This window comes from Heterodontus francisci, chromosome 18, assembly GCF_036365525.1.
Source record: "Heterodontus francisci isolate sHetFra1 chromosome 18, sHetFra1.hap1, whole genome shotgun sequence".
Classification (NCBI taxonomy): Eukaryota; Metazoa; Chordata; class Chondrichthyes; order Heterodontiformes; family Heterodontidae; genus Heterodontus; species Heterodontus francisci.
In genome coordinates, this window is record NC_090388.1 from 53,238,547 (window position 1) to 53,256,841 (window position 18,295).

General features: G+C 43.7%; 1 protein-coding gene across 2 annotated transcripts in view; it reads right to left on the minus strand.

Moving 5' to 3' along the window:
* cacna1c (calcium channel, voltage-dependent, L type, alpha 1C subunit) overlaps positions 1-18,295 on the minus strand; it is a 1,113,964-nt gene that overhangs the window by 648,022 nt on the left and 447,647 nt on the right. For both annotated transcript variants that reach the window (XM_068050762.1, XM_068050758.1), the window contains one exon: positions 4,226-4,365. In XM_068050762.1, the coding sequence (XP_067906863.1) occupies positions 4,226-4,365 (140 nt within the window). The remainder of the gene's footprint in view (positions 1-4,225; positions 4,366-18,295) is intronic.

Sequence of the window (18,295 nt, forward strand, 5' to 3'; positions counted from 1 at the left end):
CATAATTACCCTTTTGTCCTTGCTATTTATTATTGTAGAAAGACTAAATCTAGTTGCTAGGTCTATAAAATGTAGAATGAAAATATTCTTGCCTTTGTCCCACACCTTTAAATCCATGGCAACTACCTCGTTAACGTCATGTGCCAATGGAAGGCTGACAATAGGACGTGATGGTGTCCTCCGATACTTCTTACAGATTTCACACTGTTCACTAATCTCTTCTATTATCCTCGTATACTCTTCATCAATCACACCTGTATCCTGACAAGAAGTGTGAGCAAATTGTCTGTGTAACTTTAAGACAATTTGCTTTTTATCTCTCTGATTCTTAACACCTGATGCCATTAATACTTCTTTAACACTTTGACTAGAAACATCAGGTTTTGTTAAGGGTACACAATAATGCCCTGATTGGGTAAACTGCAAACTCACTGACTTTCCAAAAACAATTGCCTTATCATGTTCCATATCAAGTTCCATTTTTTTCATTGAAGGCTTACTCAACAGTAAAGGTATCTCACTAGAGATTACATCAGTATTGATAAAGTGGCTTACTCCAGCTATTTTACATGGAATTATTACTCTCTTCAGTAACTTCAATGTGTTGTCATCACAAACCTAAGGCTGGTAGTGCTTTTATACTCCTTAACCTTGCATCAATCTTCATTTTTAAGTGAATCCAGATAACATTGTAACCAATCAGTTCCACATACTGTCAACGTGCAAGCACTATCCAATATAGCACAGCTGAAAGATTCTACTACTAAAATATTCATCACAGGACTAAAACTCGTGACTAGTACTATTCGTTCAGATGCATTAGTATCTTCCTCTTCTGCCTTAGCATTCTCTGCATCATGTGACCCTCCGCTTCGGGCAGTTCATTGCATATTGATGCTTTGCTTCAAATCTGAAGCACCTGTTAACTGTTCCTTCAACATTCCTGGGATTCATTTGCCTATGATTACTGTTCCAATTCTGTCTTCCACTGTAATAGTCAGACCAGCTAAAGGTGCTTTCATCCTCATTCCTCCTGTCTTTAACTCTTGCACTGTACTTATGCCTGCTTCCAGTATCTGGACCATTTCGAAATCTAGTAAACATTGAGTCCTCCATTCTGTCACTGCAGAATGCCATGTTTGTTCTACCAGGGCTGCAGGAAATGACTGTTACCCCAGGAATTTCTTTAAGGCAGCAGACATTTGATCCAACAGGGAGTCTTTGTCTAAGAACCAAATCCCAGTTAGAACCAGGAGCCTGGCCATATACAACACCCTAGCATAATCTATCAATTTAAATGTTAGCACCGAACCAGAGATCTCCAAATTAAATTTCCTCAATCTTCGATACAGTCTGTTAAAGTGCATGATATATTCCTCCATTAAATAACCATCTGTTTTCTGAAATCTATCAAAGTCTGTCCATGCCTTATAAGCATTCAACAGGTCATCTTTCTTGTAACTTTCATCCAAGAATTCAAAACAGAAGATCCAACCCTTCATCAATATCCAACTGACAGGCACCAGTTCGCAAAACACTATACTTCTGATTTTACTTTTGGTAGGAAATGACATTGCCAAGGCCATACCTTGTTTCTTCTTTGGTAGAGATGTAACCCGTGTCCACATATCCACTTCATTCTTCCACTGGTCATATGTTTCAGACTCAGTGAACATAGGAGGGTAATCATTCCCTGACAATTTACACTTGCTTTCTGCCATATTTTCCACAATAGCCTGTGAGATTTTAGTTTTCTATGCAAAGAAATACTAGTTTCCAAACTTCAGCTTTAGGCAACCATCCTCTGCTACCATGTTAAACTCCAGAAAGCTTGTTATGGAAGGATGATGCTGGAGCCTGTCTTTACTCAGTTTCACATTTATTGTGCAGAAAAAAAGGATTACAAACACGTAGCTCCTCACTCAAACCCTTCACCAGTCTCAGTAAGTATCTGCTTATCAGCGCTCAAGTAAGACCCCAATTAACACCCTCCACCTGCATATCATCAAACAATTGATACACAATTAACAGATTAACATGCCATGGGTCCCACTGCCAGGACCAAATGCGGGTCTCAAGCCCGTGTGGGCAAACAGTGGAATTGCAGAGGGGACTTTACCGGTGGCGGCCAATTAAGAGGCTGCCTCTGGAGCCACTGTCTAATTAAGGATGGCGCCCTGACTCTGAGCTGCTGAGCCAGGCAAAGAAGCCCCGATGATCAGAAGGGTGAATCCTCAGTGGTGGTGTCAGAGTCGCAGGGAACGGCCATTGCCGCCAGAATCCCCTCCATGGGACATGGAGCCTCTGGGAAGGAAGGGCCTCCCCCCTCCGCACCCCAGGAAGCTGCTGGGAGGCCGTCTCAATGAACCTGGCGATCTCCCCAAGTGGCGGGGGTGGGGGGTGGGCAGTTCCGACACCAGTAAAAGGCTGGTAGGGGCATAAAATGGCCATTAATAGGCCAATAAATTACCTTAATTGGCCACTTCCCTCTGGTCATTGGGCAGCCAAGCCACTGCCTTTACTGCCTTTTGAAATATCCTGTGGCAGCGGAATGACATTGGGCTTCCCTCCTGACGCCTTCCGCTGTCATTTTAACAGCCCTCCTGCCTCCCCGCCTATCTCCAGAGTGCTGGTAAAATCCCAGTGCAAGCGTCATTATGACACTGAAGGAGGCCATTCAGCCATATACTCTGTTTCTGTAAAGGTCTGTTGAAAAGATTTTTACATCATTTACTTTCCTTTCATCAATATATGTTACTTTTTGTCATAAATGTATTAAAACCATTAATTTTCACTTTAAGACTCACACTATACCATTTCAACTGTTAGTAGAAACCATTGTGGAATTTTTTGTTGTTGATCTTGACCTAAAAGTAAAAGATTCGAACCTTGTAATGCATTTACATAATTAAGAGTAATAACTATATTACACTTTAATATTCCTCAGTCAATGTCGACAGTGGCGCAGTGGTTAGCACCGCAGCCTCACAGCTCCAGCGTCCCGGGTTCGATTCCGGGTACTGCCTGTGTGGAGTTTGCAAGTTCTCCCTGTGTCTGCGTGGGTTTTCTCCGGGTGCTCCGGTTTCCTCCCACAAGCCAAAAGACTTGCAGGTTGATAGGTAAATTGGCCATTATAAATTGTCACTAGTATAGGTAGGTGGTAGGGAAATATAGGGACAGGTGGGGATGTTTGGTAGGAGTGTGGGATTAGTGTAGGATTGGTATAGATGGGTGGTTGATGTTCGGCACAGACTCGGTGGGCCGAAGGGCCTGTTTCAGTGCTGTATCTCTAATCTAATCAAAAAAAAAAATCTAAAACAAAAGCAAAATACTGCCGATGCTGGAATCTGAAATAAAAAACAAAAAATGCTATAAATACTCAGCAGGTCTGGCAGTAGAGAGAATTAGAGTTAGCGTTTCAGATTTCAAACGTTGGCCTGAATATTTCCGGCCCTGTGGAGCCAGAGCTGGAGGTGAGGGGGTAGAAAAATAGGGGCTGAGCTGCCTCAGGACAGCTCCCCAACGCATTCCTGCCTCTGGGGGACTTCCCAAAGGCAGCAGGAAAGAAAGTCTGCAGCCTGCTCCAATGATATGGGCAGCTAATTACGCCACTTAGGGCCCAATTGTGGGCCATTTTACGCTGGAGAAGGGAGCTATCTGCCATCAGACAGGCTCCCCCCACTGTGTGTGGAGCCTGCCGAGCTCTTTAGAGGCGGCCTCCTGGCAAAAGGCTGGGGGCCATCGATGACTCCTTTAAATCCCCCCAGAGCTGTAGTAATCATAATGCCACAGTCATGACCACAGGCTATCCTGTGGAGGGGTTCCCTGATAGCAGCTGTGGCCTCATTTATTTTTTAAGATTTTAGAAGTCTTCAGAGTTAGCCTCCATTTTGAGGTACCCTCATAGTCTTCCATCTACATCTACAGCACCCACCTCTCCCAGTGGGACTGCCAGCTGCCCACAGCCTCAGGTGTTACAATTGGCCCTCCTGCTTGCATAGCCTGCCAGCCGTCCCTAAATGGACGGGGCTCCCAGAGGCAGCCTGCTAATTGGCCGCTTCTGGGAAGATTGTTCAGGCAGGCGGGGCTTGAGGTCAGAGTCCGCCTCTGATCCCAATGTCAGAGTCCTGACACCCACCGCAAAATTCTGCCTCTTAACTCAGAATTAAAACACTTGATTAAGAGAGAAACCAACTTGGTGACAAAAATTAAGATGTGCACTCACCCTACAACCACTATAATGAAATCTAGTAAATTCCAGCCATTCCTGAGGTACGCATTGGGGTGAAAGAGAAGTCCATAAGCTATTACTTTCAAAAATGCTTCCACTGTAAAAATGATGAGAAAGAGATATTCCACTCGTTCCTGTAAGAAAAAAAAAGATAGATTGGTGTTATTATGGTAGCACCTAGTATAGTTAATTTGAATTAAAACATGTGACCAGTCATCACACCCTAATATAGCACTGCTCAAAGGAAGTCTGTCTGACCTTTTACCTGTACTGCTGAAGTCCAACATCTGCACTTGAAAGTTCATAGGTATATACGTGTGCCATCCCTATCCAGAGCATTCAGTGGTTCTGTTACTTAATTGCACAACTAATATTGACTTCACCTCCCCTACTGCAATACACCTCAGTTATTTTAATCTGAATAAATTATTGAGGTGTTTAGCTACTCACATAATGTGTATGCATCTGTATAAAGCTTTGCTTTGCTTGATACATTCTACATTTTTAAGAGGTGATTATTTGCCAAAATGTCAAGAAACTTTGAAGAAATTTAAATCATTTTATCTAATGGAAATTAATATACAAGAATCATCGTCATGCCAAAAACACATTTGCTTTTAAAAACTGATGAAAATATTTCTGCATATCCTTTGGCTTTACACCGTTATCCTGAGCATTTGTGGTAGATAAATGTTATTTCATAATTTCTTTAAATACAGAGTTCTCATCATACCAGAACAATAAATGAACAAACAATACTGTATTGTGAAAAGCCTTTTTATTCCTCCTCAAGTGAGACTGACCTAATAACTCGACTATGTAGGTCAGCTCATGACTAGAATAAAAATATAAATAACTCTTGGCAATCTCGTGCTCCACTTAGATACGTGAGAGATAGACACATATATAGATACATAGCTAGATCAATCAATTTTGTGAGACTTTCATTTTGTCTGGTACTGTAAAAATAGGATATATCTACTTACTGAAGTTCATTTTTGATAATTGTTTGTATGGAGCGGGTGCTGTAGTCTAATTAGTATAATGTGATATAAAGAGATGCTAAGAATTCCACAGTGCTTAACATCTTCATTATGCAGCTTTCCAGTGAATCAGCAACCATCACGTCAAGAAACAGATATAAATGAACAATATTGAGAGTTTATAAATAAAGAATAATATTCAGATAAAAAACATTACATTTGAAGAAAGGTAAAGAATATCATTAGGAGGTAATAACATAACAGCCCAATGGCACTGAGTATGAAAGCACTGATGCTCAACACCACAGAAAGGGGCCACACTGGATATAATACTCAGGTTTGACTTTCCACTCCATTCAGTTCAGGATCTGCAGTAGAGGTTGCAGAGTCTCTGCATGGGGCAGACGGATTGAAAATGAGACCAGAGCAGCCATTTGGTAAGCATTTCTCAGTGAATAACAGGTATGTGAGCAAGCTGCCTTTAATATCAACGTCAAAATCATGATTTCAAATCATAGAGCTAAATCAAATTCAAAAAGAGATTTAAAAAAGGAAATAACAGTGCAAAAAATTCAGTCAGTTGGAGATTAAGAACTTCCAGGCCATTTCCACAAATTCATGTTACTATTGTCACAAATTCATGTCCATCTACTCTATATTGAAATTTGCTTCTTTGAATGCCCCAGTCAAGTCTATATTTGAGTTAATTGTCAGTTTACTCTGCAATTTTGAACCATGAAACCCTTATTCCAAAAGTTATACTGAGTTGGCAGCAATTATGTATTTTAGTTCTGTATATGAAACTTGTTATACTCATCCCAATGATTCTGAATCATTGCATCTTGTACTGTATCTGGAGTGGCAATTTATATATGGTACTGCAGTTGTATGCATGTAAGGTAGAGTGCCTCAGAGGTTAGAATGACTGGAGTTTACATTTCTGCCACAAATAGTGATATAGAAAATCAGCACAGCTCTGAAGGTTGTCATTTGGAATTTCCTCCACTGATTTTCCTGATTGACTATGGTAAATTTAGCAAAAAATTGATGGAAACCTCGTTTATGCGTCTATCTGGGACTTCCACTAATCTTCCACTGCAGTTATGACAGCCAATCGTGAGAACTCATTATGAAAGTCCCAGTGTGTGTTTCAATCAGTATGATATGCCAGCTGTGAAAAATAAATATATGAGTTGCATACATAATATTGAATAAAAAGAAGAGACACTATAATACATTTGAGACTGGATGTTGCTTCCAGTTCGAGCTATTAAACAAATGCTATTAAGCCAATAACATAACCCTGTATTAAACACCAAAAGATCCCTCCAGAAGACATAGGTGAGGTTTTAAATTATTACTTTTCATCTGTGTTCACTATGGAGTAGGACAATGTAGGTGTAGAGATCAGGGAGGGGGATTGTAATATACTTGAACAAATTAGCATTGAAAGAGAGGAAGTATTGCTGTTTTAGCGGACCCAGATGAGATGTATCCCAGGCTGTTATGTGAGGCAAGGGAGGAGATTGCAGGGGCTCTGACAAATTTTCAAATCCTCTCTGGCCACAGGAGAGGTACCAGAGAACTGGAGGACAGCGAATGTGGCACCATTATTCAAGAAGGGTAACAGAGATAAACCAGGTAATTACAGGCCAGTGAGTCGAACATTAGTGGTAGGGAAACTACTGGAAAAAATTCTGAGTGACAGGATTAATCTCCACTTGGAGGAGCAGGGATTAATCAGGGATAGTCAGCATGGCTTTGTCAGGGGGAGATCGTGTCTAACAAACATGATTGAATTTTTCAAGGAGGTGACTAGATGTGTAGATGAGGGTAAGGCAGTTGATGTAGTCTACATGGACTTCAGTAAGGCTTTTGATAAGGTCCCGCATGGGAGATTGGTTAAGAAGGTAAGAGCCCATAGGATCCTGGGCAATTTGGCAATTTGGATTCAAAATTGGCTTAGTGGCAGGAGGCAGAGGGTGATGGTCGAGGGTTGTTTTTGCGATTGGAAGCCTGTGACCAGTGGTGTACCACAGGAATCGGTGCTGGGACCCTTGCTGTTTGTAGTGTACATTAATGATTTAGACCGGACTGTAGGCGCAGATGTTGGCAGTAAGTTGGCAGATGACACGAAAATTGGTGGTGTCGTAAATAGTGAGAAGGAAAGCCTTAGATTACAGGACAATATAGATGGGCTGGTAAGATGGACAGAGCAGTGGCAAATGGAATTTAATCTTGAGAGTGTGAGGTGATGCATTTTGGGAGGACTAACAAGGCAAGGGAATATACAATAGATGGTAGAACCTAAGAAGTACAGAGGGTCAGAGGGACCTTGGTGTACTTGTCCATAGATCACTGAAGGCTGCAGCACAGGTAGATAAGGTGGTTAGGAAGGCATAGAATATAAGAGAAGGGAGGTTATGATGGAGCTGTATAAAACGCTAGTTAGGCCACAGCTGGAGTACTGTGTACAGTTCTGGTCACCACACTATAGGAAGGATGTGATTGCACTGGAGAGGGTGCACAGGATTTAAGGTAAGGGGCAGGAGGTTTACAGGGGATTTGTGGAAAAATGTTTTCACCCAGAGGGTAGTTGGAATCTGGAGTGCACTACCTGAAAGGGTTGTAGAGGCAGGAACCCTCACAGCATTTAAGAAGTATTTAGATGAGTACTTGAAATGCCATAGCATGCAAGGCTATGGGCCAAGTTCTGGAAAATGGGATTAGAATAGATAGGTGTTTGATGGCCAGCACAGACACGATGGGCCGAAGGGCCTGTTTCTGTATTGCATAACTCTATGATTCTATAATTGTAAGAAAGGATAAAGGCATATAATGGACATTATATTGATCGAGCAATTGCCTCATATAATCATGTTGTTGTTCCAGGTTTCTTCTCTACTGAGCTTTTCCTTTTGTGGCAGACACGTATAATTTATTCCACTGGCTCTATGATTCTTTTTGGTCTTTACTGCTTAAAACAGAGGTCAGGAACAGATCTCGCCTTAAATACGTCGAACACAAATCATTAGTAATCCATTTAATGAGTAATCAAATTTTATAATTAATGCTATATTAATAACTATAAACATATACATCTGTACATTCTCATATTCAAGCTATCATGCATACTGGAGGTGCGATGATAAAACAACCATGGACTAACTGAAGAGTTATGAAAAATGAACTTCATCTTCAAAAATGAACCTTTATTTTAAAAAGTGAACAATGGTCCAAAATGGCCACTGAAGAAAAAAAGGATTGACCTTTTGTGTATTCAAACGGTCTGACAAAGACAAAGGACACATCTTCAAAGCTAAGAGATGTCACTTAAACCCATCCTACAACTATCCTAAGACATTCCAGAATTGAATGTCTTCTTCTGAAACAAGGAAGGTGTGAAGTAGCCATGTCCTGCGCCATTGTGCGATCACCATTGTTAAGAGTGCTTTTATTTTTTTTAAATATTGTTTTTAAGGATTCGTATTTAAATTGTGGAAATGGATTCATTTGGAAGTCTGAAGAAATGCTGGACTTTGTTTTTTTTCACTGGGGTCATTGAAAGGACACTTGACTGTGAAGAAAATTACTGGAAGAATCAAGGAGTGCGAAGTACAACCTTTACTGGAGATCACCTGTCTTAAGATAAATAAACACAAGAACCTTGAACTAAGGGGAGATGTTTACAGAGAAGTTAGATGTCAAGGTTTATGGAGGTCAGGAGGTTCACTTTCTGTTTGGGGTTTGGATATTGTTTTCAGTTCAGTTGGAGTGTGAACTGTTTTGAAGACAGTTGAAAATCGGCCTGCCAAGGAAAAAACACCCAACTCATCTCTTTCCTCCTGTCATTGAAAAAACCCTGCATATTCAGTATGATAACCAAAACCCTTGACGTCACATTTCTCCTGAGAAGCTGGAAAAAACCTGCCAAATTAATTCTCAATGCCGCCTGAGAAGAACTGCTCTAGAAAAGATCCTAGTGAGCCAGCTATGTCTACTTGGATGTCAGACCAAAAAGGACAACTAACATCGATCCATATCCTCTTTTTTTCTCTTCAAGAATGAGCAAGTATTTGGCCAAAGTATTCTTTTTTTGTCTGTTTTTTGGTAACTGAGCTCTGCAGAGAGAATTTCTTTATTCTTTTCAGTATGTGTGTGAACTTGTGTATGGGGATTTAAAAGAGGAACTTTCATATTTCAATCTATTTGTTAAAGCTTTGCTTTGTTACTGGATAAGTCTTGTTTTTATAATGGACTGATATCAAAGAAAATTGGTTGGTGTATTTTATTCTGGGGTAAAGAGTAGAGTATATGATTGACCGTATCAGTACTTGGGTAAACATTTTAAAATATATGTTTTGACCTGTGGAGTCATAGAGTCATACAGCACAGAAACAGACCCTTCGGCCCATCGTGTCCATGCCGACCATCAAGAACCGAACTATTCTAATCCCATTTTCCAGCACTTGGCCCGTAGCCTTGTATGCTATGGCGTTTCAAGTGCTCATCTAAATACTTCTTAATGTTGTGAGGGTTCTTTTTTTTTTAGAACATTACAGCGCAGTACAGGCCCTTCGGCCCTCGATGTTGCGCCGACCTGTGAAACCTGCCTCTACTACCTCTTAAGGCAGTGCGTTCCAGATTCAACGACCCTCTGGGTAAAAATATTTTTCCTCAAATCCCCTCCAACACTCCTGCCCCTTATCTTAAATCTATGCGCCCTGGTTATTGACCCCTCCGCTAACGGAAAAAGTTTCTTCCTATCTAACCTAACAATGCATCTCCTAATTTTGTATACCTCAATCATGTCCCCCTTCAGCCTTCTCTGCTCTAAGGAAAACAGCCCTAGCCTATCCAGTCTCTCTTCATAGCTGAAATGCTCCAGCCCAGGCAACATTCTGGTGACTCTCCTCTGCACCCTCTCCAGTGCAATCATATCCTTCCTATAGTGTGGTGACCAGAACTGTACGCAGTACTCCAGCTGTGGCCTAACTAGCGTTTTATACAGCTCCATCATAACCTCCCTTCTCTTATATTCTAGGCCTCGGCTGATAAAGGGAAGTATCCCATATGCCTTCCTATCCATCTTATCTACCTGTGCTGCAGCCCTCAGTGATCTATGGACAAGTACACCAAGATCCCTCTGACCTTCTGTACTTCCTAGGGTCCTACCATCCATTGTATATTCCCTTGCCTTGTTAGTCCTCCCAAAATGCATCACCTCACACTTCTCAGGATTAAATTCCATTTGCCACTGCTCTGTCCATCTTACCAATCTATCTATATCGTCCTGTAATCTAAGGCTTTCCTCCTCACTATTTACGACCAATTTTCATGTTATATGCAAACTTATTTATCAAATCTCTTATATTCATGTCTAAATCATTAATGTACACTACAAACAGCAAGAGTCCCAGCACCAATCACTGCAGTACACCACTGGTCACAAGCTTCCACTAGTTTCCCTACCACTAATCTTCGACTCACTGGCCTGTAATTACCTGGTTTATCTCTGTTACCCTTCTTGAATAATGGCACCACATTTGCTGTCCTCCAGTCCTCTGGTACCTCTCGTGTGGCCAGAGAGGATTTGAAAATTTGTGTCAGTGCCCCTGCTATCTCCTCCCTTGCCTCACACAACAGCCTGGGCCTGGGGATTTATCCACTTTTAAGCCCGCTAAAAACAGCTAATACTAACTCCCTTTCAATGCTAATATGTTTAAGTATATCACAATCCCCCTCCCTGATCGCTACACCTACATCGTCCTTCTCCATAGTGAACACAGATGCAAAGTAATCATTTAAAACCTCACCTATGTCCTCCGGCTGCAACACAGGTTGCCACTTTGGTCTCGAATGGGCCCCACTCTTTCCCTGGTTATCCTTTTGCCCTTAATATACTTATAAAACGCCTCATGATTTCCCTTTATCTTGCCTGCCAGTGTTTTTTCATGTACCCTCTTCGCTCTCCTAATTACTTTTTTTAAGTACCCCCTACACTTTCTATACTCCTCTAGTGCCTCCACTGTTTTCAGTGCTCCGAATCTGCCATCAGCCTCCTTTTTTTCCTGATCCACTCCTCTATATCCCTTGACATCCAGGGTTCCCTGGACTTGTTGGTCCTACCCTTCACCTTAACAGGTACATGTTGGCTCTGAACTCTCACTATTTCCTCTTTAGATGACTCCCACTGGTCTGATGTAAACTTTCCAACAAGTAGCTGCTCCCAGTCCACTCTGGCCAGATCCTGTTTCATCATATTGAAATCGGCCTTCCTCCAATTCAGTACCTTTATTTCCGGCCCATCATTGTCCTTTTCCATAACTACCTTAAATCTTATGGTGACTGTCCACGAAATGCTCCCCCACTGATACTTCTACCACTTGTCCAGCATCATTCCCTAGGATTTGGTCCAGTACCGCCCCTTCTCTTGTAGGACTTTCTACGTACTGGCTCAAAAAGCTCTCCTGCATGCATTTTAAGAATTCCGCCCCCTTTAAGCCTTTTACACTAACACTATCCCATTTGATATTAGATAAGTTGAAATCTCCTACTATTATTACCCTATTATTTTTACACCTTTCTGAGATTTGCCTACATATCTGCTCCTCTATCTCTCCCTGACTGTTTGGAGGCCTGTAGTACACTCCCAGCAAAGTGATTGCCCCCTTTTTGTTTTTAAGTTCTACCCATAAGGCCTCATTTGAAGAACCTTCTAAGATATCATCCTTCCTTAGTGCAGTAATTGACTCCTTGATCAACAATGCAATGCCACCTCCTCTTTTTACACCCTCCTCTGTCACGCCTGAAAATTCTATACCCTGGAATATTGAGCTACCAGTCCTGCCCCTCCCTTAACCATGTCTCTGTGATAGCAACAATATCATAATCCCATGTGTTAATCAATGCCCTCAATTCATCTGTCTTACTAGTAAGACTCCTTGCATTAAAATAGATGCAATCCATCTTTGCATTTTCCCTTGTGCCTCAACAGGTCTATATTTGCTCTGCCTTCCGGACTGACTGTTTCTCTTCTATATTTGACTGAGCATCACCCCCTACTGGACCTCCACTCTGTATCCCATTCCCCTGCCAAATTAGTTTAAACCCCACCCCCCCCAACAGCACGAGCAAACCTCCCAGCAAGGATGTTGGTCCCGTTCCGGTTCAGGTGCAACCCGTCCAACTTGTATAGGTCCCACCTTTGCCAGAAACAGACCCAGTGATCCAGGAAACTAAAGCCCTCCCTCCTGCACCGTCTCTTCAGCCACGCATTCATCTACTCTATCCACCTATTCCTATACTCACTAGCACGTGGCACCGGGAGTAATCCAGAAATTACAACCTTTGAGGTCCTGCTTTTTAATCTGCTACCTAGCTCCCTAAATTCTTGTTGCAGGACCTCATCCCTCTTTTTACCTATGTCATTGGTACCAATGTATACCACGACCTCTGACTGTTCACCCTCCCCCTTCAGAATGTCCCGCAGCCGCTCCGTGACATCCTTCACCCGAGCAACAGGGAGGCAACATACCATCCTGGAATCACGTTTGCGGCTACAGAAACGCCTATCTGTACCCCTGATGATAGAATCCCCTATCACTATAGCTCTTCCACTCCTTTTCCTTCCCTGCTGTGCAGCAGAGAAGTGGGAGAAGTGGGACTAGAAAAGACAGTGCACTCCTCCCACCTTGGTCGTAACACCATGGGGAAGAGACCAGTGCATCTCCTAACAGAAGGTGAGAGATAACAGCTTTACCTTAAAAAAAGACAGCCAGAGAGAGAGAGAGAGAGAGAAGAAGCAACATCCTAACAGCTGGTGTTCCAGCCAAACCAGAAAGTACGCCAGCCCTGCTGCAGAATCCTACATCTACATTATACAACAGTGAAAACTAGAAGTAACCCATCATCTTCAATTGAACTTTCAATCAAGAGAGAAATCTACAACCATCTCAGGCCTGCATCCATCAAGAACTTGATTTCCAAGATTATTCAACAGGTTTATCATAACCCCACTAAAAGCTACCTTCCTTTTTCCCTTCTCTATCTGTCTCTTGTGTGTGTGTGCAAGTGAGCGATTGCGTGAGTGGATGTGGTTGCGACAATTTAGGGATAATGAGTATTGATCAATAAACAATTGACTTTCTGTTTGTTAAAACCTACAAGTAAACCTGTCGCTGTCTGTTTATTTAAAAAATAAAACACCAAGGGGCTAATCTCTAATACTAATTCACTTGCTGCGGTCAGGTGGGGAACTGAACAGTGGGAACCACCCACGTCACACCACGTGGTCATAACAAATCACTAAGTTGCCAACCATGGTGTAGACTGGAAAGTACTGCTTTGTGTGCTAAATGTAAACCAGCCATGCCTAGATTATGAGTCACACCATGGGAAATCTTTTCATGTTAAATGCACATTATACATGTGATTTGTTGGTGAGAGCATTGTGAAGTACAAAGTTGAAGACACAGTCTTGCTGTTTTTTCTACGTGCCATAGTCCATAATCTTTAGCACACATAACAGGGCAGCCAATCAATCAGAGTTGAAAGGAACAGGCTAAGGGCCTTACAAGGTATTTAAAATGATTTAAATATAGACGCAAGAGCAGCATGTATTTGTAGTCAACTGGAGAGAGGACAAATAAAGAGCAGTTTTTGGAAGAACTAGTCCAGGGAGTAGAACAATAAAGGAAAATTGAATACAGAAGAGAGTGTACCCCTCCCTCAGAAGCAACAAATCTTGCCAGACATGGGAAATAATATCTGATGCAGCAGGTGTTTCCCATGCTGGCCTGGAACAATCCTGAAGCATAGAAACTGAGGCCTGTGGTATCTTTAAGAGCTACACAAATTATAGATGTGGTCTGACGTTCCTTATTCCATAAGCAGAGCTCCATTGCTGTTTTCTGGATTAGCCCGAGTCTCCTAAGACACAGTTCTCTGACATTCCTAGGTGACTCTGAGATTCAAAATGAGTGCAGTTGGCACTGCAAACTGTGAATTGAGAGTTACCCTTTCATATTCTTGTTCATTCTCCTCTATCAGTTACAGTGAAACAATGCCCAGTACCAACACTGTACAAGCTGTAGCAGCTCCAACATTTCACTGTAGTTGATCACCTAGCAACGAATCTAAGTGGTCTACAACCACTGTTTCAAATCGGATTTTGTAATGCGGGGGGAATTTTATGCTGTCCCCTGCAATGGGTTTGGAGGCGGGGAGAGTGTAAAATCGGGTGGGTTGGTGCTTCTTGCCTCCACCAAAACTAAGTCCAGGACAGGAAGGCCAGAGAACAGCCTTCCCACCCTGCCGCCAATTGAGGCCCTTAACTTGGCAATTAATGCTCAATTAAGGGACTCATCCCACTGCCACCACAATTAGCCGTGCGGCAGGCGGCCCTGTCGCTGTGCAGGAAGCATAGCATGAAAAACCGTGCAGGCTGCATCCCAGTGCCTGAACGAGAGGCCTAGCATTGGGAAAGGGGGGGGGGAGCCTGCTGAGAGCCACCTCCTGCCCTTGCTACCGACCCCCCTACAGCCCTTCCCCCACAACCCCAACCCCGCGAGACCTCTCCCATCCTGACCTAACTGTAGCCTGGGTCCAGTGACGTTCCTGGGTCTGGAGTAGGTGCTCCACTGGCAGCAGCCACCGCTTCTGCAGTGGCACTGCTCAGTGAAAGAGCTGCTGGCCTGTGATTGTCTGACAGCTCTCCGAGGGCGAGACATCCTTCGGCAGGGTCCTTGATCACATGGAAGGCCCACCACTGTCCACTTAAGTGCTTAATTAGCACTAGATTCAGCGAGCCTTCCACAGAATAGGTGTGTGAGAATAAGAAATACTGAAATGTTGTTTCTACAGCTTGTGGAAAGTTACCAAGAAGTCATTTGTACACAACATAATGAAATCACTGAAAAAGAGAACTGATAAGGGTATGTAAGTAGAGACCTTAAGACAGTACATCACTGACAAAGAGAACTGATAAGGGTATGTAAGTACAGACCTTGGGACAGTACATCACTTAAAAATTGTGCTTAGGCAGATAAAAGAGAAACAGCAAGAGTTAGAACAAAGGATGTAGTGAATAAGAAACTGCCCCACTAAGATAAAGGCTGACAGCTGCAAGTTAAAACACACAATGGAGAGCCAAATAAGGTAAAACAAAAACAAGAGTTAGGGGCTAGAAAGTTAGAGTAGGGGGAGAAGTAAACAGAGGAGGAGACTGTAGCAACCATAGGATAGGTTAGTGTCATAATACGTTATAACCAATAATGTAAAATAAAGGCGTGGACAAATGGATTTGTATTGTATAAACATGAACTGAATATGTTGATCGGTGTCAAAAACAAGAAATGCTGGATTCACTCAGCAGGTCTGGCAGCATCTGTGGAAAGAGAAGCAGAGTTAACGTTTCGGGTCAGTGACCCTTCTTAGGGTTCCGAAGAAGGGTCACTGACCCGAAATGTTAACTCTGCTTCTCTTTCCACAGATGCTGCCAGACCTGCTGAGTGAATCCAGCATTTCTTGTTTTTGTTTCAGATTTCCAGCATCCGCAGTATTTTGCTTTTATTATGTTGATCGGTGTGCCTGCTTGTAGGACACCCGATCTTGCAAGAACGTTAAATAAACTTACTTCTTCAGAGTTTGACTTGGTGTAAATTATCAAGTGGGCTACGTTTCTCACAGGTCTTTCTCATCCACATCCTCTTACATCTACGTGGTGCAATCCCTGTGGCTTCAGCAGAGCTGGAGCCAGGCTGCTTGTTCCCCTGGACTGACAGATGAGAAGCCTGTGGTGGACATCCTTTGGGTTTTGGGGCCCTGCCAAAGATTGTCCCACCCGCACCTGTGCAGGGGCAGACTCAGTCACTGGGGCAGGAGGCAGCATGTGCAGTTCTGAATGAGGTGGGGGGGGGGGGCGGAGAAAGGGACGAGCTCTCACTGCCATGTGCCCTTTCTCCATCTTCCATCTTATGGCCCACCTCCACTTCCCTGCTAGCCAAGAGCTGGGAAACACTTGGCTGCATGTCAGTGAGGTGTCGAATCACCAAGCCATCCTGTGTGAAGTGGCAGTCAGAGTGTGCAGGCCATTGGCCAAGGCCAGAATGCATTTGGTTGCCTGCCGTGTCTGATTCGCCATGCAGGTGGCTACTCTTTCCATGGAGGTGGACATCAGCAGCACAAATGCCTGAGAGATTATGGCACTTGTGTTAGAGATAGACTCCTTCAATCTCTCTCCAAGGGTGCACATTGCCTTTGGAAATGCTGAAAGAAGCATACACATTTCATGTTGTTGCTCCAGAAAAGCTCTTTTCATGCAGGACCTCTGAGGCTTGTTATCTACATTCAGTTGAGCAGGGTTTGGAGTGTTCTGCGGCCTCTGTAGCGGAGTCTGCAATACTGTCCCTGCGTAAAGCACCTGATCCTGCTCCCATATGATATATGCCTCACCATGTGATCACCTAGATATCTCTACTGCAGAACCCATTGAAGTGTGTGTGTCTGTGCTGGTGGAGGGTACGCATGAGGCAAGTGACGGTGCATCTTCAGAGTGCTTGTCCTCTTCTGATGACTCCTTGGCCGAGTTCCTCACCATTGAAGGATCTGTGAGAGGTGAAAGACATAAATTTTTGCTGACATGAGGAAATGCTTCAAACTCTACATTGTGCATAACAATGTAGACAGCATTGTTCCTTAGACAGCACCTTCCAAACCCGCGACCTCTACCAACGGGAAGGACAATGGAAGCAAATACATGGGAACACCACCACCTGCAAGTTCCCCTCCAAGTCACACATCATCCTGACTTGGAACTATATCGCCGTTCCTTCACTGTCGCTGGGTCAAAATCCTGGAACTCCCTTCCTAACAGCACTGTGGGTGTACCTACCCCACATGGACTGCAGCGGTTCAAGAAGGCAGCTCACCACCACCTTCTCAAGGGCAATTAGGGATGGGCAATAAATGCTGGCCTGGCCAGCGACGCCCACATCCCATGAATGAATTTTTAAAAAATGACATTTCAAAAAGTGCTGACATCGAATCAACATGAGTGACGAAGTGCCAAGTGGCTGTGTATTATAATACCGTCACCAGGAGCAGGACCAAAGATGGGAGATGACCCCGCCTCAACGGGCAGTGGCCAATTAACTGGATGGCAGCCTGCCTCCAAAGCTTTCGTCCAATCATCAGCCTCGGCAGCACCATCACTGGCCGTCGCCACTGCTAAAGCTGCAACACAAGGGAGGCACCCTCGAAAATCAGGTAGATTTGGGGGAGGAAGTCGGGGCCAGGCAGGCAGGCCCTAGCAATCAGGAGGTGGGGGGAATCATGGTGCACTGGCAACACTTTGCTGCAGGAATGGCCAATGCTGCTATGGGCCATGGAGCGCCCATCAAGGAAGGCACCCACCGGAACCTACTGGGTTTACTTGGCAGTCTCTCCAAGTGGCGGATGGGCCCTCCCAACATGAGCAAAATGTCCACGGGACAGGAAGTGGCCCTTAATTGAGCCCTTGGTCATTCAATTGGCTGCCCCGCTGAGGTGTCTGCCACTGGCAATATGCAATGGCAGCGCAAATATGTCACTGGCAATATACAATGGCAGCGCAAATATGTCACTGGCAATATGCAATGGCGGCACAAATAGATTGGGCTTGCCTCCCGACACATTACCCCGCCATATTGACAGCCCTCCTGCCTCCCAGGCTGACCCCAATGAGCTGGGACAATTCAGCCCTAGGTCTCTGGGCCACCCCCATTTCTCCATTGCTGATGCTTAGTGTGTGTGCCACCCTGCTGATCTCGAGGGTGTCCTCCTCCAATATGGTCAGGGTGGCTATGGCTGCAGGTCCACTCCCAGTTCTCTGCCTCTCCCTGGAGTTAATCGCTGTATTCTGCTGCAATGTGAGAAAGCAAAGACTTACGTGTGAGAAGTGGAATATGTGTTGAGGATGGAATTTGAAGAGGGCAACTGTGAGGGATGGGTGTGAGAAAGGCTGAGGAGATCAGGTATAACAAGAGCCATGGTACCACAAGAAGGACCAGCAAGCTCACCATCCAGCTCTGAAAGCAAAGTA